The sequence below is a fragment of the Hyalella azteca genome, unplaced genomic scaffold (assembly GCF_000764305.2).
Source record: "Hyalella azteca isolate HAZT.00-mixed unplaced genomic scaffold, Hazt_2.0.2 contig8024, whole genome shotgun sequence".
In the NCBI taxonomy this organism is placed as follows: Eukaryota; Metazoa; Arthropoda; class Malacostraca; order Amphipoda; family Hyalellidae; genus Hyalella; species Hyalella azteca.
Genome location: NW_025938130.1, coordinates 77,805 through 104,088, shown reverse-complemented (window position 1 = coordinate 104,088; position 26,284 = coordinate 77,805). Strand labels below are relative to the sequence as shown.

The following is a 26,284-nucleotide window of genomic DNA, read 5'->3' as shown; positions in this document are numbered from 1 at the left end:
GGTATGTTCGTTGATAATGATGAATATATGTTCGTCAGAGCTTCTATGTGGGCGGACAGAAGCGTTGTCGCTCTGTTGATTGTTGGCTGTATTTGGCCACCACACAACGCCACTGTTTGCTGAGCGAATGTGTTTGGATGTTGGCTTCTGTTCGGCGTTCCTGTTGAATTGTTTGTTTGGTGGCTTCCTACCAAAGTCGTGAGGGATAATGCTTTGGATTATTGCTTCTGAGTTTATTAATGTTATTCCTTGACTATAAAAGATAGATCAATGAGTCTATTAATGAATACTCCGCACAAAACATATTAGTGTTATAAGGATGTTCACGTCGTACTCAAATTAGATGTACATTTTCTGTCTTTCTTTACATGACTTTGCGTTTATGCTCGTAAGTAAAGGTTTGGGAATAATTTATTGTGGGTGAATTCTATTTTATACGCAGAACTGCTCGTCATGTTTGAACATTAAAGGGAATTTCGGTGTTTAACTCTCACCGCCAGGTATGTTAAGCCTGTTACCGAACTAAATTTAGCTAGAACAAAATCAAACAATACATGCAACGAAAAATATGCTTACATTTTTCCAACTTGCTTTTGCGTGAATATTCTTCTAAAATTGTCAGCATAATCGATTGATATTTTTTCCATATCACCTCACCTAAAATAAACGTGAAAATAATGAAATCTTGGAATTAGTTTCCGTAGACTCACGGCGTACCAATGAATTTCCTCGTTCAAGACTGGCTCGTAGCTTGGTCGTATAAACGCTTGAGCCTTTCTTCTCTCTCGGATGTAATGATGATTGATGGTAATCTGCCATCACCATTCCCTAAATCACCCTCACCATCGATCCATGAGGGAGCAGGAGTGAGGGGACCGAGACAGGCAGACTCACCTCATGACTCATGTTTCCCTAACTCGCTGTTTGTATCGGTTCCTAAAACACAATATAAGCCAGAGAAAAGATGAATCTTCAGCAATCATGCAATAATTTTTTAATTTAACTGTGTAAATGCAAAATTTGTATCTTCATAGTTGGAAAAAAATGAAAAATATAACTCGGTACTTACTGCAGTGAGTGACAGAGAGCGCATTTTCTCGTCGACGAAAACGTGAAGTCACGGACGGACATGGCGAGCACAGGAGTACATTTTTTCATAAATGAGAAAATGCGCTAAAAATCTGGTGGTTAACTTTAATCTGCATGAAAACTTTTTGCTTGAAATGTTCTATATATAATCTGCATGAAAAGGAATTGTTCTATTATAAGTAAGTGTGAATGCTTCCTCCTACCCTCATTGGGAAAGTCTTGGCGGAATATGTCCCATTATTGCGAGAAATAATCTATAATATTAATATCATTTCCTGTTATTCGCCAATCATACGTCACGACAGTAATGCTTGTAATCCTCAATTGCAAAATACTCATTCACTCAAATTTTCAATTAATTATGAAATGTCATGTTCCTCATTTGTTTCAATCATATTACCAATCACACTGTCACCACTTTTATGACTCACATTCATTGAATGACAGAAATTTTTCGTCCAGCCGCATCCTATTCATTTTTCTGCACCATCAACTTTTCATGAATGAAGCCGTACGAACGTACGGAGGCCGGCGGTTGTAGTTCCGGGAAATTCCCCCGCCGCTACGAGCATCGCTCATCAATGAAAGTCTCTGCAGGATCGGAATGATGGAAACTGGAATGTTGGAACGCTGCCTGCATCATTCCCGACAAAAGCAAAGCGTGGGCGTCATGCTTACACTTCCTGGAACCGAACAGCGGCGGCTGCCAGCAGCGGCGGCCAATTCATTTTCAGCTGATGAAAATGCCCAAATGTTATTACTTTATTTTGTATGCAGGTACGATGCCACGAATTCTATAATTATTTTCGCAATTTGCAACTTGTGTATATATCAAGTATTGCATGACAGTTACCCGAGAACATCGTAAATAAGGCGCGTTGAGTATTGAGCATTTGGCGCCAGTTCTGGGCTGGCTTATAAAGCCCAGTGAGCGCGGTGACCGAGATCAGTGCACGTGTAGCTCTCGTGCGGTGAACATCTCGTGAAAAATTATCTTTAACAAGAAAGTGACCGACATTCTAGACACCAAGTGAATTTAATTCGATAAGAAGAAAACGTTTCTTTTGTCTTGTAACTGACCATACTCTACTTCCTGTTTCTAAACTCCTTTTAAGGAACCAACTAGAGTGATTGTGTCCTATAAGTAAACTCTAATTAGAAATATTTAAACATGATTCAAGCATAATATTTTGATCAGTTATCTGAACTTCATACAACTGCTAAGACACCGAACAGCAGTTAAATAAAAACAAGCGCATTTCATTAAAAGAAGATCTTCCATATCATCAAAATGCGTAATAAAACACATAATTCTAATATGACATACAAGCAGCAAGAAAATAAACAATATAACAAGATGCATATGCATCACCAGAACGACTTCTTGTACGCATCTTTGGATGACGTAAAAATTATGATCCCGCCAAGCAGACGTCGCATCAGTGGCTCCTGTCTCCTGACGGTGGCGCTGACACTCCTGCTGGTGGTTGGCAGTGCAGTGGGTCGCCTCACTCCAGGTGCAAATAATAGAAATGCATTAAAATTAATAATAAAATACATTAATTTTACAATTAAATGCTTCAAATTAATATTTTTATCGATCAAGGGACTACGTTGCCTGACTCCAGGTGATAATAGTACTACAACCAATGCAAACATATAATAAAATGCATAATTAGTTAATATGCTGCAAATTAATATTTTTCATTTGGTGCAAGCCTGTCTCAATTGTTAATTAATGTTATTAATGTTAAAGTTAATTTCTTGTAATCTGGAGTCTTTCTACGTTGTATTCCTAGCTTTATCTCGTTTTGTACAAATAGAGTCGTGCTTCTCTTCATAATTTGCAGGTATTTCTATAACCCGCATATTGTTCTAGAATTCGCATTTCTGTCAAGTGATTTTAAGTTGCTGCTTATTATTTGCGCCTGTTATAATCTGCAAGACGTAAATTTGCTGCAATTATTATTCTGATTCGCGAATTTCTAATTTGCTTGGGTTACTAATATCGTAGCCAGTAGCCAGTTCTACACTTCAATAATTGAATGTCGGAGTCCTTTGAAAAAAATTTTGTTTGTGTTCGTTGTTCCAACTTTACAAGATAAAAATCATAACTTACATTTTTGGATTTGCGGAGAATAAAAAAAATATGATGGACATTTTCGCCATTTACGTCATTAATGACAAAATCGTTTTGCGGTCTATTTTCTGTTTATTGATAGACAAACAGACGACAGTTGCTCGAAATTTCGAAACATTTAGCATTAATTTTCTTCTTCTCAGGTACAGTCCGATTAGTTATTTTAGGATCATAATACAGAGTTGAAGTTAAATTAAAAATTATTTTTATTACAAAAGACCTTATGTCTGAAACACGCTCATTGCAGCTTAAAGTTCAAATTTTCAAACTCATCGCGTTATGTTTATGTGTCTGTGTACATTTAAATTTGCACAGGCTTTTATAGGACTTTCTCCAATCAATTGCATAGCATCAAAGAATTAATTTTCTCATCGTGAACTCACGATGTCACCTGAAATGTAATACTTTTTGCATAGTGACAAAGATATAATAATCGATTAATTCATTATTTATGGCTTAATCTATGCATAGTACAATAATGCATAGGTTTATCATGGCGAGGTACATTGATCTGCTTTCATCGCTTGCATCCTAAAAATTCATTACATAGATGCTGTGGTCATTCCCAGTGTTGCTGCTTTAGTCTAAAATAAAACATGTCTTCGAAAGGATAAACATTCGCACGATCACTAGGATTAAACCTCGTCCTTGTGATCCAAATGGTTGAGCCCACCCGCCTCCTCCATATGCACGCCATGGAGCACCCGCCTCCTCCATATGCACGCCATGGAGGCTAGCATGAAGCGAGACCTTGTTCAGCCTGCAGGGGCTGAACATGTAGATTCTATTACAAGAAGCACTCAATGGAATCTCCTTCTGTCGGACTGCGCTCACACGGCCGTTCCATATTACTACCGGACACAAGTAACGGCATTCATAACTAATTCATTCTAACCTGAATAAAATGAATGATATATTGATGTTTCTTACTTTACTTTTCCTTGTTATACAGATACATCCCGTTCAGATGATAGAATATTGTTCATTTACATGTACTTTTATCTTATTACACGTATTATCTTATTATTACGTATCCTATTTCTTCATTACATATTTTTAGTCATACGTTCTTTTGCATTTGATGCGTAGCAATAAAAAGGGAGAAAAGCGTTCTTTTCAGCGCATTTTCTCATTTATGCGCATTTTCTCAGTCCGTCTGTCTGTCCGTCTATCCATCCGTGACTTTAAGTTTTCTTTGACGAGAAAATGCGCTCTCTGTCTCTCACTGAAGTGAGTACTGAGCTATATTTTTTGTATTGTATCTCAACTTTCCAGTTTTATTTAACATACAAATTCAGTGTACTTTTGTCAATCAAAATAACCAATTTCAGATCTAGCAAATATTGTGATTTTCATGGTAATGACTTCCTGATTCGATGCGTATCGTGGACACGCGCTCAATCAGCCTTCCAATATTACCAATCGGACCAGCAACAACTTTATGATTTGATCTTCGCCTGGCGAAAAACAATCGTCTGTTGTATCGCCCTTATTGTAAGTGAAAACCAGCTTGCTTTATTATAGATGGTCTCGCCTGAACACAAACATAACAATAAACAAACATTTCTCGCTTGCCTTGTACATAAGAGGAAAATTTTTTATTTTATGTCAATTATTTAATCATTCAAAATCTAATTTAATTTTAATCAAAAACTCCTGTTCACAAGTTCATTGAACAATAGAAGAATAAAAAAACAACAGCGGATCTCACTCGAAAACATATCTAATACATTAAACCGTGGCAACAAACTTCTTAAACAAATCCAAGCTACTCAAAATTCAACACGATGTCCCAATCTCAGCTGAATGAATCATTATTCCATTATATACACGTTATGCTGAATAAAAACCGAGCATTCAATCGTGTTTCAATCATGCAGCGTGAAATTGATTTCCCAGGAATCGTCCAGTCTGTTGGAGAGGCAAGAAAATATAATTGAATGTTCGGTGTAAAGCCCGTGGACATTTTCATTCGTCATTTAGAAATTCTGATGGAAATTCGTCATTTAGAAATTCTGATGGAGGCCAAAATTTTGAAAAAATTCAACGAAATAAAGGAGAATATATTATGTTTATTCTACTTTTTTCAAGTTTGTTGGTTGTTCTCTTCCATGAATAACGCAATGTTTGTTTGAAGTCTCCAATTAAATTATCATTTTGCAAATAACCTCTATACAACCCCGGATGCAATCAATATCTGGGAGAAATCTAATTTTTTTCCTTCACAGCAAAGTTGAAGCACAGTGAATTACAATTGAGATACAAATCCTGCTCCAAATGTAGAACCGACAGACCTTCAATACGGTGTGCAATGTTCAGCGAGCATGGTTAGACGCGTGAGCAGCGAACTGCTCATCAATTCAGTGTCCAGCAAATATTCAGTCATTAATGTGATGGTTATAGGCGTGAGCAGTGAAGTGCTCATTAATAGGCATGACTACGACATCACCGACGGTCGCCATGACAGGCAAATCAATGAGGGCTTAGTCGTGACGCGCTAAGAGTGACCGTCCTCTCTGACCTGACATGCGTATTATATTTCAATATTATTAATAATGAAGTTTTTATTTAGGTTTTCTTAATTATTATTTTTTTCCAATTATTGGTAAAAGTTGGAATTTCCTATCTGTATTAAAAGTAAATGCAGAAATCAAGTAGTAATTTTTACAGTTTGCCAACCAACTACGTTTGAAATCGAAGACATTTTTTACATAATAGGTACCATACGTTAAATAAAGACACGCTAGTCAGTATTTCAATTTTTTAAATGAGTCTCCGACTAACTCGATAAAACCATCAGCATGTTAGGAAATCATCTAAAATACCACACACACGCGATAAACATACCATATTACTTCGTAAAAAGTTCTAATGGATTGACCAAAATTCGGCATTTCCAAAAATGTATCTGGTAGTCAGCGGACATTTTTCACGGAGAAAGTATTACGCTGATGCTTGCAATGGCTCGAAGGTTGCATACAGGCGGCAAAAGTTACTTACGTAATGGCAAATCAATATGAATAATTCAGGATATTTCGGTCCATCTTGTCTGTGACCCAGTGGCACAAATTTGGAGTCGTTGATTCTTGGACGGCATTGATTATTGAACCATTTTGTGATGCTGCCGTGACCTCGGCCAGACTTCACGACGAAATTAGGAGCTGAATTGAAGGTTTTTGAGACTGGTTCAAATCTGGACAATATTATGGCCAGTCAGTGGCTTCCGACCGACATCAAAAACGGCCGTCGTGAAAGTTGTGTTCGTCGGGGGATTTTGTGGCAGTAGCGAAGATGAAAAAAGCGGCGATGTTGATTGAAGTTCCAGTCATTCCATTCGCGGGGCCCAATATGTAAAAAATCCAAGATTAAGACTTGGTCTTGAAAGTTTTCAAGCGACCTTTGGACGGTTTTTGTGAGCAAATTTTAGATGCGGTGTCAAGGTCAGTTAACAGTATCTAATTAAGTGCAAGTTACTCAAAGTCATTTAAACTTCCAACTTGCCTCTGATGGCTTTGCTGGTGAGGATTTTATGAAGGCCTTGGCGTTATTGGCAACTTTGAGGTCATTTGACTTTGCAAAGAATATTTTCTGGAAATTTAATTATTCAAAGGTACTGATTTTCTTAATATGTTAATATTTTCTAAATATATGTCCGTGTGTTATTTATTTGAATTGGTTTATGTTAATGCAAAGTTATGCCTCTACTCAACAGTTTAACAAAGTCAACTTACCCAATTAAAAAAATTTTCTCATATCAGTATTTTTTGTTAGAATTTCGTTCGATTGCGATCATTGAGGCGATAACTTCACGTCAGGCCGACGTTTATGCGTGACAGAGTGAGGCGATGGGGACTTAAGATAATTATATTGTTACAGAGACTGCGTCTCACTAGCCCAAAAACGCTATAAGAAGCCTATAATAGGCTCTTCAATATGCAAAGTATGCTCGACAGGCTTCACTTTCTTCTTAAACGACTCGAGATACTGACTGAATGGCTCGAGACACTTGACAAGAGATGAAGATATCATCAGAAGTTTTAGAACACAAGCTAAAGTGATAAAGCTAAACTTACAAAAAATATAACTCAGTACTCACTGCAGTGAGTGACAAAAAGCGCATTTTCTCGTCGACGAAAACGTGTCACGGACGGACAGACAGACGGACGGACAGACGGACATGGCAAGCACAATAGCGCCTTTTTCCCATAAATGAGAAAATGCGCTAAAAATGGCTAAATATAATCCCGAGAATGCAAGCGGCACACGTATAGAAGCTTCAACTTTTGGCTAATGCTGCATATTCGCGTAAAAAGTTATAAGTATCTCTCACAAAGCTAAATATAGTCAGCAAACGGCAGGTTTGATCAAAGGCGACCTATAAATAGACCGCGGAAGGCCGCAGGAAAGGTTAGCCTCACCGCCCCCGATGAAAAGGAGGCACCTGCACGCCTAATCTCGTGGCCTCATCTCACCCTGCCTGAAATTTTGCTGGACCATGATGTGGCAGGAGAAATAAATACAGTAATTTACTATAATGTAGCAGGAAAAATAAATACACTAATATATAATAATGTAGCGGGAGAAATAAATACTATGATTTATTATATTTTAACAGGAGAAATAAATGCAGTAATTCATTATAATGAAGCAAATAGAATAGAATTCATTATAATGTAGAAACAAATAGAGTAATTTATTCCTTGGTTCCTTTCTGTGGATCCTAACATACGAGGATGACACTGAAACAATCACCAAGTTAAAGCGAAAAGAATGTGTATTGCCGAGAGAGATAAAGATAACAGTGTAATATGTTACTAGGGCTAGATTCGCATATATTAAGCAAAAATGTGCGACCATTGATTCTGACTCATTTCCATAGCTGCTAAAACTACAAATGATCAACAATCAAAAGTATACATTTCTAGATTTCGAAAGAAGATTTAGGAAAAGACTCGAAACAGGAAACTTCCTAATCATCAACTACGTATATTGATAAATGAAAAATGTTGCGTGTTGAAGGGTGTTGCATGGAGTAAAATATTTGCTGTGTGGTACACGTTGTGTTTCTGTATGTTGCAGGCTACTGGTGTTGTGCACACTATTTTAAAGTATGTGGTCAATCCTGTATTTCTGTACTTTGAAGCCTATTTGTGATGAACACGCAACTTTCTAGTGTGTGATTAACTCCATGTTTCTGTGTTTGTACGGTATTTGTGTATACAACGCAGCTTTCATTTGTGAGTTTGTAAGCTGCATTTTGAGACAAGATATCCAGAATGGTTTGCTCCATGCTCCAAATAAAGTCGGTTTTGCGACAGCCCGCTGTAAGCCAGAAATATATACCGATAAACCGGCCAAGTTTCTGCACTAATTTCCTGGATCGATGACCGCAAAGCAGGTAGCAGGGCATCCGAGTTTCCACGATTCAGCTACTCGGCTGGAACTTTCTAAGCTTTCATCTGGTATCAAATAACGCAATGGTGCATAAAATATTGTTCGCAATATCCATGTATTGTTTTTTCACTTGTTCACTAGTTTTACAACCATGACGTGAAGTTTGTACAAGTGTATATTATAATAATTAACACATTTTTGCTCCTAATTCACCGCAAATGAGTCACATAACAAAGCCCTGGGTCTGGAAATCTAATTATTAATTGAAGTGGCGGCCTAAAGCAGAAAGTCAATCAACGGAGTTGTTCATATCGCGTTATTTTTCTAGAACACAAAAAGCAACCTATTTCTAAGTCGAATATTTCTCATTTGTCCAGATTTTTCCAGAAAATTCAATGCGACGAATTTTGTTACGTTCGTTATCAACCCAGGAGAGTTTCATGCTGCAGCAGCAGTCGCGTGTGGCCTGTAATTGGAAAAGCTGTTTGCTCGGCTTGGGCGAGGCGAGGACCACAAGCAAGGATATAACCTTTTATTTAAAATGTTATCCGATCGTAGCCTCATTATTGAACCCGCTCTAATCTTTTTAAGAACGTATCGTTGCAGCGCGATAATTTAGTTCTCACTACATTACGAAAACTCTTTCGCTAACAAACAAACATATTTTCAAGCATAACATTCACATAAAACTCTTTGTTTTTCAATTGGCCACTAATTGTATAGTTCTTCAGCTGAGCATCTTCTATAAAAAAATCAGTCCGATATTTTCCCTTGCCTCAAAATTGAATTCTTAAATGTAAGCTGAGAACTCAGAAACTAAAGCTGGCAACTGGCTGACAGTCCGACATCGGTCTGACAGTCCGACAACGGGCTGACAGTCCACAACTTCACATTGTCAGGTGGAAGTCTCTCCCTCAAGTCAGCCCCTGCAAGTCTCTCGTTCAAGCCGTCGACTTTGCCGAAATTGCTGCGTATCGATACTTCAAAGATCCTCCGCTACGCAGCCAGCTATAAATTAAGAAACAACCCCAAAGAAATATTCTCGAAGTAAAATATAATTCTTATTAAAAAACCTAATGGATATTCTTGAGTTTGTGGGTACGAATCGCAAAGTGTTGAGCACACACCTCCTGTGAACCCTCAGGTGAGGCGGCACCTGAATGGGCCTGGAAATAAACAACGGAGCTTCATTAAGCCGCTGCTTAGATAGCAGGAGTAAATGTTGGTTGCACCTTCATGCTTTCAATGAACACTGAAGACTTGAATGGCGACTGCTCTTTAGGAGCTCTCAACGCTCTATAAGGGTTTCAACACTCATGAAGATAATGCAGAATTATTTAGACACTGGGCATCCTCCACAATGTTTGCAGGGAAGACAGTTCTCCATGTATTCATGATGGTTACATACTTCCTCATTAGAGCTTCCAACTTCATAACAGGTATAACGCAACCATTTAGGACTAGAAAACAAGCAAGCAATAAAGAACAAATCGGCAAGGTGGCCTAGTGGCTAAGAATCGGCTAAAAGTCATTAAAATATTACCGCCTAATCTAAGCTAGCATCACTACATCATTGTTATATCATAGCATCATTCAAATTCTACTTTCTTCCAGTGGCGCTTCTAGAAGCAAATTAAATTTTTTAACCTCTTCAAGGCCAAATCCTGGAAACTATATAAAACAGTGAAGTTTCACAGTATGTTCATTGTGGTTTAAAACAACGTTGTAGTTTCCAGGTTTTTGCTTCATAAGAAGTGATTGATTTTACTTTCAAACTTCAGTCAAAACATCGGCTGCAAATATAGGTGGAAAAAAAGCCGAAAACATCGCTAAAGGGCCACAAACATCGGTGAAAGGTAGCAAACATTGGTGAAAAAAGACCACAAACATCATTGGAAGGGCGGTAAACATCAGTGGAAGGGCGGTTAACATCAGTGGAAAGGCCGCAAAATTTTTAAGAAAGGCCAGCTTTGTTTGGACGACAAACGCCAGAAGGCAATTAATCATTTAGGCTTCGGACTGAGAATGGCAAGAAGCCGTGCCTGGAGGCCGTTTTGTGGGACCACGAGCTTGGTGTTCTCCTCCCATGTCATCAAACGCTCTTGTATTGAATTTCAGGTTGTATATAGTAAGATATTAGAGAGTTTGGTACTATATTCAGATATTTATACATGTCGGCTTCATATGTGCGATTTACATGATTGAATATTGAGAAATATTATTGCGAATTGGATTTTATAAATGGTTATTGTTCAGAATTCCAGAAAATATAACACCGATGTTCTGAGGTGCGATATTATAGCTAATTACTGCCAATTTTAGCCACTATATGCTGTGTAGTTTGCGCTGACTGAATGACGAAACTTAAACGACTTCGCATTTAGATTGTTCGGCTGGATCAACTATATTAAATATCTGTTCAAATTCGTAGCTCTCTGCGATGTCTCAGGTGCGATTGCATGTGAATATCTTATATTTTTGCATTTAATTGATTGTACACTACATTATATTAATGATTTTTGAAAGCTGCAGCCTCCAAAAGAAACTCCTAGAAACAATCCTACGAGTGTCGTTTTTTTAAGCTTCTGGGATGCCGTTGCTCGCAAAAATATATTACAAAAATATTTTTTGAAAAATAAAACACAGTAAAATTTACTGGCTCATCTGGCAGTAATTTCGTACAAATGGGTCAAATTTAAGTTTGAAATAATTTAAATACTGCTTGTCAAATTACGCATCTCAGTGCCAGTCATGTTTCTTTTCCGTCTGTTCGGAGGACGCGTACAATTACGGCCCAGCCGAGTCACCTCCGACGTTGCCATGTCGACTGAAATTAAAATATCAAGGTTTTATGCGCGTCTGCTCTTTATCATTGGCATGAAAAAATTTTTAATTTAGATACGCCTTTTGTGATCTCGATTACAATTAAGGTTCTGTGGTTTATAATAAATTTTGTAGAGAATTTTGTTCTAATTTTCAGCAGGCAAATTCTGTTCATTTTTATTCTTATTTTTAACCTAAATTCTTGATCAAAATCCTAGTCCGGTTGACCTGGATTCCTCTCGAAGCAATAATAATTCATGTGATATTGCACGAAATGCTGGTGAAAGCTGCAGTGTATGTATTTTCATCCGTAAATTCATCCATGTATGATTCAACACTCAAGTTCCAATTGCTCACATAAGTCAAGTACAACGACAATCGTCAAGTCTCTTCTCGGTCAGCTGCCGCGCGCCGCGCACTCTAAACTTTGCGACGCCTAATGCGAAAATATCGACTTTGTACAAAACACTCCACGCTAACTTTGTCATAAAACTTAGGCGTGAGAAGTCATCAAAGTTTTTTAAATTGGTTTTTAACGAAAACTTTGGCGACAGGAAAATTTTTAAGCAAAACAGTAAAGCTCATGGGCAAGGAATAGAAGTGCAATTTTTAGTGGCAGGTTCAGATTATTCAATCTCCTCTATGGAGATCGTAAGAATGTACCGTGCAATCAAAACTGAAATTTGAATTTTATCCAATTAATTCATGCAATTATCAACATATATATGCAGTGCAATAGCATTTTAATCGAATTGAGTTTATTTTAATTCAAATTAAACAGTAAATTGATCATTACACATTATAGGATACTATAGGACGCATCCCAGATGATTCGGAAAACTACATTTAATTTAGATGAATTTACCAAACAGTTTGACACAACTATAGTCACTTAGACTTCAATAACATTCCATCGAGTTTTCATTACAATGTAATCGTAAGTGTTGCTATGAAGCGTTCGTTGGGTGGAAACATAAAATCAATTCCGATTGCCAACACGACAAGTTGCGGCCAAGTTCTGTCATCTTGCAAAATTAAAATCAGCACGTAAATTAGTCGAAGTGTTTGGTTTTACATTAATTTATCATTTGATCTCAAAATTCACAAATTACATTATAAATTGATCAATGTTACATATGAAGGTTGATGAATGAACTGCAAGGCAACCCTGGCACTTAAAAAATTGAGAGGGTCCAACTGTTCAAAAGGTGACCGACTTTCTGCGCGTCGCACTGATAAGCCCTTTTGCCTGGCAAACTAGGCAAAGACTCACACAAGCGCAAAATGTGCATTGCCACTTGGACAATCTTCCTCTCATTGTTCTGTGTGCGGTAATGTGCAGGATCGTCCAACTGAGTGGAGAGTTTCATCCTTTAAACGATGTTGCTGCTCCGGCTTGTCTCATCGATCCTGATGCATGATCCAGACTTAATCTTTATTAGGCACTAAATTCCATGTCAGATTTATGAGAGGCGATTGAGCGATGATGAGTGATTTATGAGTGTCGTTGTTCTCAATATTACATCCGCTCTGCCCCCCCCCCCCAAGATTATAATTATTACAACAATTGACTTTGCACATTAATTATATGCTCAGCTTGTAAAGATTTCACGAGGTAATTCTGAAATTCGTAAATTTCAATCCTGCAAATTTTCAATCATAAATGAAAACGACCAGTGACTCGTCATAGCCTTGGCTACCTATTAACATTAAATAAATATCTTTCCTCGCATCCTATGCGAATTATATTTTACATTTTATGCGGTTTTACTTCGCTTTCAAACAAGTGGTTATTTTTTAGTCCATTAATATGTTAGCCCGCGTCGTATGTCAAATGATATTGAAACTCGCGTAGTCTTGCCTTCGACTTCTGCTTTATTTGCTATAAGAAAGAAAGCTTTGCTTTGCTATAAGTGGAAGAAAATTCAATAATCTCCTCGTCTCTTTGACATTATCAATTATATACCATCGCCTCATTATTTTTGGCATACCTCCTGAAGTCTAAACTATTGCTCGCATAGAAATTTTTCTGTATATTAATCAACATCAACATATTAATCAACCTCAACACATTAATCAACACCAATATCTGTTGATTGTTGATCATTAGCCTTTGCAAAATTATGAAATGAATTGACAATCCTCGATTATCTTCATTGTGGATAAATGGTAACTACTTTTCTCCTTTACATAATTTTTAAGCAAAGAATTTCATAGCAAAGGAAATTTCGAATAAATTCATTATGTTTTCATTGAAAACGTTTTAGAGACCAACATCAGTTTAAAACTTCAGGAATACAAGTATAGTAAGGAAAACGGCCAAACAATGCAGTACGCGTGTTTAATTAAGGAATGTTTTAAACGAAAATATGACGGATTACCATTGCATTTCTTTTTTCTCAATTCTTGGCTAATTTGTGATTAAATAAAACAAATGCTATGCATAATTTCCCACTAGTAAATTTATTATTTTATTTTATTTTCACTCGGTTCACTCAGCGGTTCACTCGGCAAATTCCATACTGCAATTAAACTATTTTTAAAATTTTCGAATCCTATACTGGAATTCGAATAAAGACACGAATGCACTTCGACTCAGCGGCTCGGAATGAACATTTTTCCTCTCGTATGAGGCCGAGTCAAATTAAAGAAGAAATACAGTGTACATTTGAAGCTCTCTGAACGTCTTAGGAAGAGAAAAGGAAATTTATGGTAAAAAATATGAGGATTTATGAATTATATGACGACGTCATGAACAACAAGGATAAAATCAGGAGCTATTCTTCCCTAAAGAGGTCATGAAGGAGCCGTCCTAAAGTAATGAGTTGGGAGATAAAGAGTTTATGGAGAAAGGACAAGAAGTTTAGTACGAAGAAAACAACACCAAGGACAACCGGAACAAAAAATGGCCCCTGCTTCGTCCCCTTTACGCAGCATAAACTCTTGAGCGTCCATGACCTAGTTTGAGCTCAAGACAGTAGTCTGGGCACCCGCATAATGAATCATTTGGGCGCAGTCGCTGGTAATTTATTCTTGTAATCCAAGGCTTATCCGGACAAGTAATAAAAGACTGCACTCAAAGCAGGGAATGAGAAGATGCTGAGCCCGTTCACCGCCTTTTGTTCCATTGAGCTTCCTTAGAGCTCATGAGTTTCAGGAGCTTCGGGACTGTGCAGTGAAACTTGGGTCAAGGATGAAGTGTTAACATCGTGTATGATGCCCTAGCTTTACTGGAAGTTCTCACAGCACTTTTTAGGATGCTTATATTTGTGTTTCATTTCGACGGGATGAAATTATCAGAAAAATATCCATCAGTAAGGTAGCTGTCAGCGATCGACCTCTGCGCTTATGTTGACCCTATGTTTGACTCTATGTTTGCTTGATTTTCAGCAAACAAACAAATCTCGCTAGACTTAATTTTTCGTAATTTTAACTTAAGATTATTCATTAAAGTAAAAGCACGTTATTAAAAAAGAAGTTGTCAAAATACCGCTTTGATGTTTGTATACGTCACATGTTAACTATGTGTGGAATAATCTACGTAGAAAGGAAAAATAAACCTTATTTAAATTAATGAAATACATGCTTCTAGAAGTAATCGCATACGCACATTCTGCAGCGCTCTCCTCATGCCATTAAGTTAGCATCGCAAATGATCAGTAAATTCTCTGAAATTCATCAAAGCAACGACGTCAACAGCGGGACTTTTGTCCGTAACTTTTCCGACAAAATGGCGATCTCGAATACACGAAAGCCTTCCTAATGAGGATCATTGCCGCCCTAATCAATGGCACGTGATAATTAAATGCAAATGAGTTTTATAATGCTAATTAAAAGCATCTAGGGCTAGAAACATGACGCATGCGATCTTATCGCCGACTTCCGGGTTCTGTGCCGCCCCAAATAGTAGTTTGCGACCGCATCTTACTTCCGAGAAGATGGCCACGTATTTTATTCTTCAGTGAGTGGGTTAATTTTATTTTACCGTATGTTTTCAGTTAACTGAGTGAGAAAGTCTTTAATTTGATTTTGTAATTGTGAATTCATATACGGATCAAATGGAAAATAAACTATGACAGCCGCTGTTTTAAATTCTATGTTGTAGTTCTGCATTTTTTCTCTGTGAGTTTTGAGGGAAAATACAGACCAGAAAAGCCACTTTATTTATTTATGTTAATTCTTATTGGAACTTTTGAATCAAATGAATTATATATAGTTTGGACGTGTGTTATTCACGTGCCTAATTTTTTATATGCCATGTGAAAAAGTCACTTGTTGTATTTTTTTAGAAGTAACTTATTTTAGTCACACCAGCAGAACGTATTTTTCATCATTACTCATAACTTCCTCCATTAACAGGCGGTAACGCTGGGGAGTGAAATTACTTCAAACTCTGAATTTTTTTAATCAATTCCATCACTTTCTCTCATCAGGAGATGGGGGTGGTTCTTCAACCTCTTTGGAGATCGTAGTGAGTTCAGAGACAGCCAATGGAGCGCAGATCGAGTGGGTAACTCCTGCTAAGATTCGCCACAAGTTTTCGATATGTTGGCTTCACTACGGCCCCCTGACTGAGGCCGTGCATGTCCAGACTCAAGTCAAGCCGCAGGAGTCTAGAATCGTCTTGGACCATCTCTCGTCCTTCACCACATACTACGCCTTCCTCAGCTGCAAGCGCGGCCGTACTCCATACCCCTCCAACACCGTGCACTTCACGCCCCGTGAGTTACGGCCGAGTGAGCAGAACATGGGCGTTTTATTCATGGGCGAGTTTTGTTCAGGGGCGAGTTTCGTTCAAGGGCGAGTTTCATTTACGAGCGAGATTCATTTACGGGTGAGTTTCGTTCACACAAAAACGAGAATGAGATTGAGTTCGAGTATTCAAAATAATATAAATGGGTTACAGGTTGAATTACGGAAACATACTGATTTAAAAGCTCAATATAGAAACTGTCAGTAAAGATATCATTAAAATATAAATTTCAATGAAAAAAACTTTACCTGAATTTTTGTGCCAATTAGTTTGAAAGATGACATCTGTCAAATGACTACCGCCAAAGTCAATGTATTCAGCTAGTCGATTTTTAGCGTATTTTCTCATTTATGGAAAAAAATGCGCTACTGTGATCGTCATGTCCGTCCGTCCGTCAGTCCGTCCGTCCGTCCGTCCGTCCGTCTGTCTGTTCGTCTGTCCGTCCGTGACTATAAGTTTTCGTCGACGAGAAAATGCGCTCTCTGTCACTCCCTGCGGTGAGTACTGAGTTATATTTTTTAAATTCCGTTCAACTCGCTGAAGCATATTGACGAGTATGGTGGCGATAGCTTAGCTTATGTTGTTCATCAAATAAGTTAGCGTCCTTGGACAATCATTGTAAACATTGCCCTAAGCATCATTTCTGTCTTTACCCTAAATGAGTTCACCCACGTAACAATCGATTTCCGATCAGGAAACCAACCTGACGTACGAATAAGGAACCGAGTAAGGAATGCCCGTGGAGTAGCGATAATGGAAGACCCATTAGAAAAGTACGCATCGGTATCAAACGCACGCTGCTCACTCGTGCAATCCATAGTGGCAACTGACTAAACAAGCTACGAAACTTCATAACCTTGCCTTTAATATGAAATATTTTTGTTCTTTTTCCTACAATATCTGGCTTCTTGGCGCAAGATACAAAACAGGAAATTTTCCGTGAATCACCCTGCATAGTAAAGCAAGTCAGTTCAAGTGTGGGCTTGTGATGCAAAAACCTATCGAATAATTTTTCACCTTCACCACTGTGCCGTGAGATCATGAAGGCGACCATTGTAGCGGGAAACTACTACATCTTAACACTTTTAGGTCTCTGCCAGCGGGCCCTACGGTTTGTGGGCGATTGAAACGACTAAGGACGAAGTTTAGGCAAATATTTGCTCGAGAGATTTACAGAAATTACTTGAAAAAGCAAAATCCAATAACACTTGAAAGGTACAGATGATGAAGAACGTTAATACAACAATGATGGGCACAACAATTATTGGGAATGATGAAGTGGCACCATACTAGAGTTAGACTACATCCGAAGACAGTTCGGCCAGTACATATTTCATTGCAGTCGCCTTTCGAGGAGTGCGACGGCTTGAAACTTGGTACACAAAACGAGGCCAATATCTGGCCCCTTACACCATGATTAGTTTTTGTATGATAGGTTCCTTACATACAACACAAATGCACGTTACTGATGAAACCACAAAGCTATTCAACAATAGGTTTACAGCGGTTGGTCGAGCTAGGAGATCACGACTAACTTCCCATGGGTTAGAGTGCGCGGAAGATCTGCTAGCACCTCTACTGTTACCGAAGAGTGAAGTAAAAAATACCATGTAGAAATTAATATAATTTGCGCTCGATGGAGGATTATGTCATTACTGTTATATCACAAATTTCATTACTCGGCATATGATAACACAACTTCCAACTAACCTTCGCTTACATTCATTTTGAATATCCAGAAAAAATCATTGATGCAATTAATTACGATGAAGGTAACAATAAAATTAGGTCCATGACTCATCACATTGCCGTCGTGCCTGGCAGACGGTGAGCAGGCGAGCAGTGGAGGCCTCGACACCACCGGAGAAGATCAAACGCAGGCGGTGACCCTAAAGTCTCCCCCCGAGCCCCGGCAAGAACCCCTGCATGTTTTTAGTCCCCTCTCGTCCTCCCTATCAGCCCGTAGGCCTGGTGGGGAAGGTCCGCAAGCCCCTGGTTCAGGGTCTCATCCCCATCAGGAAGACGAGGGGATTTTAGTCCTCATGAACGAGAGGCACATGAACTTCCCCCGCCATGATCCCCACAACAGCACACCCCGGACCAGCCTCATCTTGGGTGAGTTTATATTAAGCTTGCTTTTTTAATTTATTCCTATTTTTGTCCATTAGTTCAGTTTTTTGTATTTCTCAACTGCGTTTAATTAAAAAATATGCATTATTTCTTCATTTTTCAGATTTAGATAAACTCAATTTCTACATGACGTGATAATTGATATGTTCATTTCGTCAATTTCGATCGAATAATGTTACTCAGCTGTACTTCGGTACATATAACGTACATATCAGGGTAATACAATATAAAACTAAATCATATTTTTGGCATCCGAGTCGCGGCAAAATGTGTTCGTCTTCAATTTCTGAAGTACTCCTTGAGCAGAGATAAAAATCTTCATGTCATCTTATTAATGCTTCCAAATTACTGCTTCCATGTGATAATGAATAAATGATTATTTCTGAAATTGAGATTGTGTGATGCAGGAGTGGTGTGTGGTGTAGTGGGGTTCCTCATCATCAACGTAACTGTGGTGATGGTGGTGCGGCAGTACAGCAATCGACGAGCGCGCAGACGCCGTTTGCTGGAGCTTCAGTGAGTGCATTAATCTTTGATGAATTTCATGATTGCAAATGTAAGACTGCATAATTTTACAACGTTGTAATCGTACCGAATTAAAGTTAAAGCATTTACGTTAAAGCATTAAAAGCTTATCTTCAAGCATTTACGCTTTTAAAGAATTGTTTCGCTCTACCTAAACTCCAGTACGTCTTACGTGCGTCTCCTGCATATACGCGGGTAGGTGTCGCTCGCGTCACAGCTCAGTGACCCTCGGAGTCGGTGTAGGCCACCATCAGAGGCGTTAAGGTCGGGGCCCTGATCATTGACATGAAACCATTCCCTGTTTTTAATTAATAAAATCAATTCCTTTTTTTTTTGTTGGAATGGTGAGTGTGGGAGGCCTTTAAAAAAAATTAAATTGTACTTTGATCAATTCGACAAGGGTGAAATTTCAACGTCTGTGGCAGAAGCAATCATATTTGTCTCTCAGGATCTGAGATATGGCACAATAGTTGAAACATAACGATCATGCAAAATTAATGCATTTCAGCTATGGTCCATGAATAATATCGTAAAAGGTTAGGTGTAAAACCTTGGCGCTACCGAACAGCTCACATTCAGAATATTTTCAATATCTTAATATGAAAAACTTCAATTTCATACTTCATTTCAATCTCTAAAATCTATTCCTTTTCGCATGCGTTTGCGTGACTTGAGTAAAATCCATGGCAAATTTCAAGTGATTCTAATATGAAACTAAATATGTTTCTTGGTGACCCCCTTTCTAACATGAAAGTAGATATGTCTATTTTGGCAAAAACCGCACGTTTAGTTTCAATGGGTTTGTCCTGTTATTATTAAACTTATTCCAAATTTTTTAAATGTGTATTCATCGACTTCATTTATTCAGGAACATGATTCTAATCTTTCAAAACTGTTATCCCTGATGATACTCGGACGCAAAAAATCGTTGGTTTTTGTTCCTCACTTTCTGTTCCCAGATAAACTCGGCTACATTAATGCTTTTTTTAGAAATGATTTTTCAGAAAGCAAAGGTCGACAATGATTAGCACTAATTTTTACAGGAATCAAATGCCATTAGTTAAGATTCAAAGCGCTCACGGTGGTGCCCCGTACTATGGTTAAACAAAACGGTAAAATACGGCAATACCTCACAAACAACTCCTAGATTTTTGGGTTTTGCTGCTTCAAATCAATTAAACAGGATCCAGCTCCGTCCAAAAACACTAAATATGTGAGATTTTGAATTTTCAAACTTTGATTAATAGCTTTCTCTAAAAGCAAGAAATAATTCGTCTGCTTTCATCAACAGGCTGCAACAGAATGGTGGCTACATCTACAACCTTGACGAACTATTGAATGCTTGAAGAAATCTCTGAAGAATTTGGGACTGAAACTGTCTGTCCCACGTCGGTTTGTTGACTTTGTGAGGGCACATGTGGGATGAAATCGATAAACGGTCCTATAATTTGATATTCGAAATAATGCTGATTCTGAGCGCTTGATAAATGAATAGATTTGTTAAGGCTACCTCGGGTACCAAAGTAGTGTTTTAGCAGTCACGATAAAAAGAAGAGAGGGATAACAATTATTGATTTGAGCGCTCAAACTTAACTACCGAGATGACTGACTTGAAAATTTAAAATTTTCAAGCAAAAATCTCGATGAAGAAAAGGTGAATTTCCACTAATTCAGGAAAATATAAGGCTAGACCAATACGAGCCTAGGAACCTCATATAAGATCAATGTGCAGCCACTATTGTTATCAAGATGGATGCCGGCGTCCATCTTGCATTATGTCCCAGTAGTTGAATTAAATTAGAAGATGAATTAACCTCCTGCGATTGCTGTAAATTTTTGAGTCACGTTGTAGGATAAATTTCTTCACTGGTTCATTGGAAAAGTCAAGAATATCAAAATTCATCACAAATGATTGCGTTATCTGTCAGTGTGTGTTCTCAGTTAGCGCAGGTGATCAAAACCAACTTTTCTAATTAATTACAAGATGATTAATTAAACACTCAGTGTCCATAATTAACCATCGTGACTCAACAGTAGAACTAAGAGAAATAATCGAGTTAAACTTCAACGTTTTTTCCTGTGATCGATGCTGCGAAGTTTAGTAAAGTTAGTTTGTCGGCTATAAGGAAAGTAGAATTAGTTTTACACATTCATACTTTTTGGATGCATTGTTGTACAATGAGTGTTGGAGTTTTGATCTTAATCCTCTTCCTGTGTGAGGTGTTCTTCAATTCCTCGATGCAATGCAATAACGGGGCTTTGAACTCAAGAAATTATATAAAATCTTGATTGCAGTGACAATCCATTTGATGCATTCGACAACAAATTGTTATGGCCAGTTAATTTACAAATGTATGTGTGTAAGGACAGAGATATAAATTCATCATGTAATGTTATATCATGTTTTTTGTTAGATACCTTATATATCTATAAGTTACAATTAATATTAAATAATATTGTAAAGTTATTATTTCTAAGGCTAACAGTTTAATATAAAATCAAATATAGGATCACATTGTGTTTGAACTGCAAAAGAAGCCGCAAATTCGTTTCGAATTTATTTTAAAGCAAGCGAAAAGCAAAAAATCAAAGTCATGCAACGCTTCAACTTTGAATGACTATGTAAGTTTACGAATTTTCTCTGGGTCACAAAATACCAAATTGTGCTGCGTCAGTACCAAGAGTTCATTTATAAAAAACCGTATTATCGATTATTAAAACTTTTCAATTGAAAATTTAAATGAATAAAGTTTAATACAGTGAAGGATAATTTTCAATAGGAACTGTTTAACTCACTAATGGAAAAATGTCATTAAGGTCATTCACTCAACGAGTCATTCACTCAAAAATGTCATTCACTCAACGATGGAAAAATGTTAATTAGGTCAGTTTCACTCAATGATAGAAAAATGTTTAATGAGGTCAGTTTCACTCAATGATAGAAAAATGTTAATGAATTTAGTTTCATTCAATGACATAGGTCCGAAATTGTCCAATCGGAATATATGATAGGAGGAAACCACGATTGGGCCAATTCAATTCAATAACGAAAAATTTTTGCTCTGAACAAGTTTCACTTCTTGGTCGAGAATTTTAAGCGAAAATAAAGTCACTGGATACGATAATTGTAAATATTTTCTGATTGCGTGTTCTGCAGCACGTGTTGTGTTCTGCAGCACGTGGAGTGTGTTCTGCAGCACGTGGAGTGTGTTCTGCAGCACGTGGAGTGTGTTCTGCAGCACGTGGAATGTGTTCTGCAGCACGTGGAGTGTGTTCTGCAGCACGTGTTGTGTGTTCTGCAGCACGTGGAGTGTGTTCTGCAGCACGTGTTGTGTGTTCTGCAGCACGAGGAGTGTGTTCTGCAGCACGTGAAATAAGTTTTGCAGCACGAGGAGTGTGTTCTGCAACACGTGAAGTGGGTTGAGCAGCACGTGGAGTTTGTTCTGCAGCACGTGGAGTGTGTTCTGCTGTGTTCTGCAGCACGTGAAGTGTGTTCTGCAGCACGTGGAGTGTGTTCTGCAGCACGTGGAGTGGGTTGGGCAGCACGTGGAGTTTGTTCTGCAGCACGTGGAGTTTGTTCTGCAGCACGTGTTGTGTGTTCTGCAGCACGTGGAGTTTGTTCTGCAGCACGTGGAGTGTGTTCTGCAGAACGAGGAGTGTATTCTGCAGCGCGTGAAGTGTGTTCTGCAGCACGTGGGGTGTGTTCTGCAACACGTGGAGTGTGTTCTGCAGCACGTGGAGTGTGTTCTGCAGCACGAGGAGTGTGTTATGTATGGTGAAATAGCCTTAACTTTTGTAAAATAATTCTTTAGTTGCCAGATAGAATATTTAATTCAATCTAAATGTGCCATGTACTTGCTTTGTACGGTCCACTACCCAAATATTTTATAACAAGGTCAAAATAACACTTCAAAAAATTTAAAAATTATTCCTATGGAGCAGTAAAAGAGAGATCAGCTCGGTATAAATTCGGGTACAAGATTTATTTGACGTACTTATACATTAAAATTCATAAATTTCTTTGAATATTACATTTATTCACTTTAAATATGACTGAATTTTTAAAGTACTATACACCTGTGTAAAATGTCGTTTAAAACGTTTGAATTGCATTCAGCCAAGAACTCTCTTTGTATGCCAACTGTAACCACGTCAGCATAGTCGCAATGTGTGTCTTACCTTTCATGGTACAGAGATTTTATGAAAATAAAAACGCTTATTCGTATAGAAATTAAATATTTTATGACACATTTTGATAATAAAGTCGGCTTTTCAATGAATTGCACGAATTCTTTCTGTGTTTTCATTTCCCTGAACTTTTTGTGCTCGGTTGTAAGCCGAGAACAATTGTTCTGTCAACAACAGTCATCTCAAGACAGGTAAAACTGTAAAATATTTAAAGAAATGCCGCCTGAGCTTGGCACTGAAAGCCGAGTGGAACATCACCTGTGTCGGGCGCAGTGTTCCTCAGCCGACACGTCCAGGTGAAGTGGCTTTCACGCGACCCTTCACGAGAAAAAAATCTTCCTGGAATCGGCCGAATGTTTTCCTTCATTCGGTCGATTAAACGTTAATCCTTGCGAAATGCAAATTTTAATTTTTTTATTGGAGGAAAATGGCAATTGCACATTGTTTCAACGTCAGTTGCTGGTGAGTTCCACACTTGTGTTTCGTTTCAAGCAACTCTGAAGCTACTCCACTTAAAAATTCTCTCCGAACTGGAAATTTATTCACTTTAAAATGGTAAAAATTTTGCTCGAATTCCACAAGCGTCACTTCAGCCGTTTGAAATAGACTTAGTTAGTATTGGTAACTTTTTAACTTCAACTTTAGCGGTTTCCGTTCAGCCGTTTCCTAAATGCGTTTTCTGATCAAAACTTGAACGATTCTACAACAAATCTCGTTAACTCCAGGATTTCAATCGCTTTTAGACTGCACGGTGGCTGCATTAATTTAATAGATAAAATTTCAACCATTTCAGAATTTGTGTTTTCCTGTGATAACTATAATGATTCAACACCAAATATAACCTAACTCGAGGAATTCATTCACTTCCTAACTGCAAAGAGGCTACATTAATGGCATAGATGTCAGTGTGGTTGTTCCAAAATTAGTTTTTTCAATTTTAATAAGAATCGGTTCAGCAGCGGTTCTGCCGTTTCAAAATGGCATTTTCGGTAATAACTTTCATGATTCATCGACCTAGTGACATACTGTTTTAAAATCAATCTTTGCTGCTCATGAAGCAGATATTTTGATTCAGTAATTTTGGCTTATGACCGCGACTCTGATTCGTTATATCAAAATTTAAAGTCACTTTTATTATATCGCTCCCAAAAACGAAAAGTGTGCTCTCACAAAGTATTAGATTGACCCCATCTTACGTAATTTATCACAACTATTTCAGTTTGTCGCATTACTTATATTTCGGACGCTATTGTATAGTAGCATTTCTGTTACCACAGTAAACTCGTGATACTGTTAACTTACTCGATGAGATTTAACTTCATTAGGAAACATAATACATTCGATGAGGTTCAACTTCTAAGCTTGTCGGCGCGGTCGTACATAGCAAGACAGAGGAGATAAGCTACGCGGCACGCTGCCGCCTGCATGTGGAAGCAAGGTATGCTTGCTAACGGCACGTTAGCAAGCGCACCTAGCAATAATTCTTTGCTCACATCAATATTATTTGTTATAATCCTGCATCTTTAATTCGTATCTTCACCAGTTGTAATTGTGAATGAAATATCTAAACGCAAGTAGGAGTATGGGCCCTCTAAAGAAAATGTTTGCCTTACGCGCGTGCAAACTTGCGTATGTGATTGCTTTGTTTGTTACGGTCATTTAGCTCAACTTTATCAATAATTTATGAACTGCTGATAAGTTTGCTTACGTGTGATTTATCAAGATGGTTGGTGTATAGATATGATGGTTAATTATGCTTCTGTGAGAACGTGTCATCAAGTATTTCGTATGACTCATAAGTTAAGAGCACGTGCATAAATTGTCTATTTCCGTTGAGGGTGTCATGTCATCAGAATGTCACGTTACTCAAAATAAGTCACGCTCTATCACAACTTTCTTTAATTTATGAAGAAAGTTTCGTTATTTCTCTTTAATTGCAGATTCGATAAAACACAAAAAAAAAACAAAATGTTCAATTACTTCGTTGCCTTGTGTCGTTCATTTGTTTCTGAATAACGTGCCCCTTAACTGAATAGAATAATTCTCTCTTTACGTAGGCAGGCGTATTTTGATTCTTCCCTCCTGGTATGACGTCTAACCGGAATTTAGTTGCATACGTGAAATCTCGCCGGTCAGTTGATTTTCGCGCCCTTTTTTGTGAAAAAAAAGGAGCGCGCAGGCTTAGGAGCCTGCGCGCGTCTAGCGATGATTGGTTCAGTTGTGGATTACAAAAAAACGCAGGTTCATCCAATTTTTTCACACTTGAAAAGGAGTTGAGCCTCAAAAATACCACTCGAGAAATGTGAATAATAATTAAATTATTATGTACACCTCGAGATAGGGTAAATTTCATAGCTATATAATTATAGATATGGTAAATTTCATTTGTATATAAGCAGAGATAGGGCAAATTTCATGATATATATAAGCAGAGATACGGTAAATTTCATAGATAAATAATCAGAGATAGAGAAAATTTCATGATATATAAGCAGAGATAGGGTAAATTTAATTTATATATAAGCAGAGATAGGGTAAATTTCATTGATCTATATTCAGAGAGAGGGTAAGCTTCATTCATATATAATCAGAGATAGGGTGCATTTCAGTGATATATAACTATATAAGCATAGATAGGGTAAATTGCGTTGATATATACCCAGAGATAAGGTAAATTTCATTGATATATAAGACGAGATAGGGTAAATTTCATTGTTATATAAGCAGAGAACATCAAGAACATTTCAGAGAACATCAAGGAGCCACTGAGTGGCCAACTGATGACGAGTTTCGCGGAACAAATTTCTGAAAATTATCTGAAAATTATACGGCAAAACCATCATTTGAACGGGGAATTTGGAGTGCCCTAAATTTAAAAACTTGAATAATGTTTGAGGCAAATGTTTCCTGGACGGCTTATCTCTTTGAGGGGTGATGTGACCTGGCCAGCACGCGCACCAGATTTAGCCCCATGCGATTTTTTACTTTGGGGTTACCTGAAGTTTAAGGTGTATATCAACCACCCCAACACCTTGGAAGACCTAAGGAACAATATTGAAGCTGAAATTGGCAGAATACCAGTGGACATGTTTGTTGGAGTTCATGAAAACTTCAGAAAACGTATGCAGCAGTGTGTGGATAGCGAAGGTCGACATTTGCCAGGTACACTATTTAAAACCATGTAATTTATAAATTCCATTACTGTTCAGTATAATTCAAATATCAAATAAATTTTTATAATG

General features: G+C 37.8%; 1 protein-coding gene across 1 annotated transcript; it reads left to right on the top strand.

Annotated features, from left to right (window-relative positions):
- Positions 1-2,056: 2,056 nt before the first annotated feature.
- LOC108682063 lies at positions 2,057-21,579 on the top strand. The gene is made up of 5 exons (XM_018171171.2): positions 2,057-2,606; positions 15,880-16,167; positions 18,024-18,314; positions 18,737-18,845; positions 20,146-21,579. The coding sequence occupies exons 1-5, from the start codon at positions 2,381-2,383 to the stop codon at positions 20,198-20,200; spliced, it is 969 nt and encodes a 322-aa protein (XP_018026660.2). The 5' UTR covers positions 2,057-2,380; the 3' UTR covers positions 20,201-21,579.
- Positions 21,580-26,284: the final 4,705 nt, after the last annotated feature.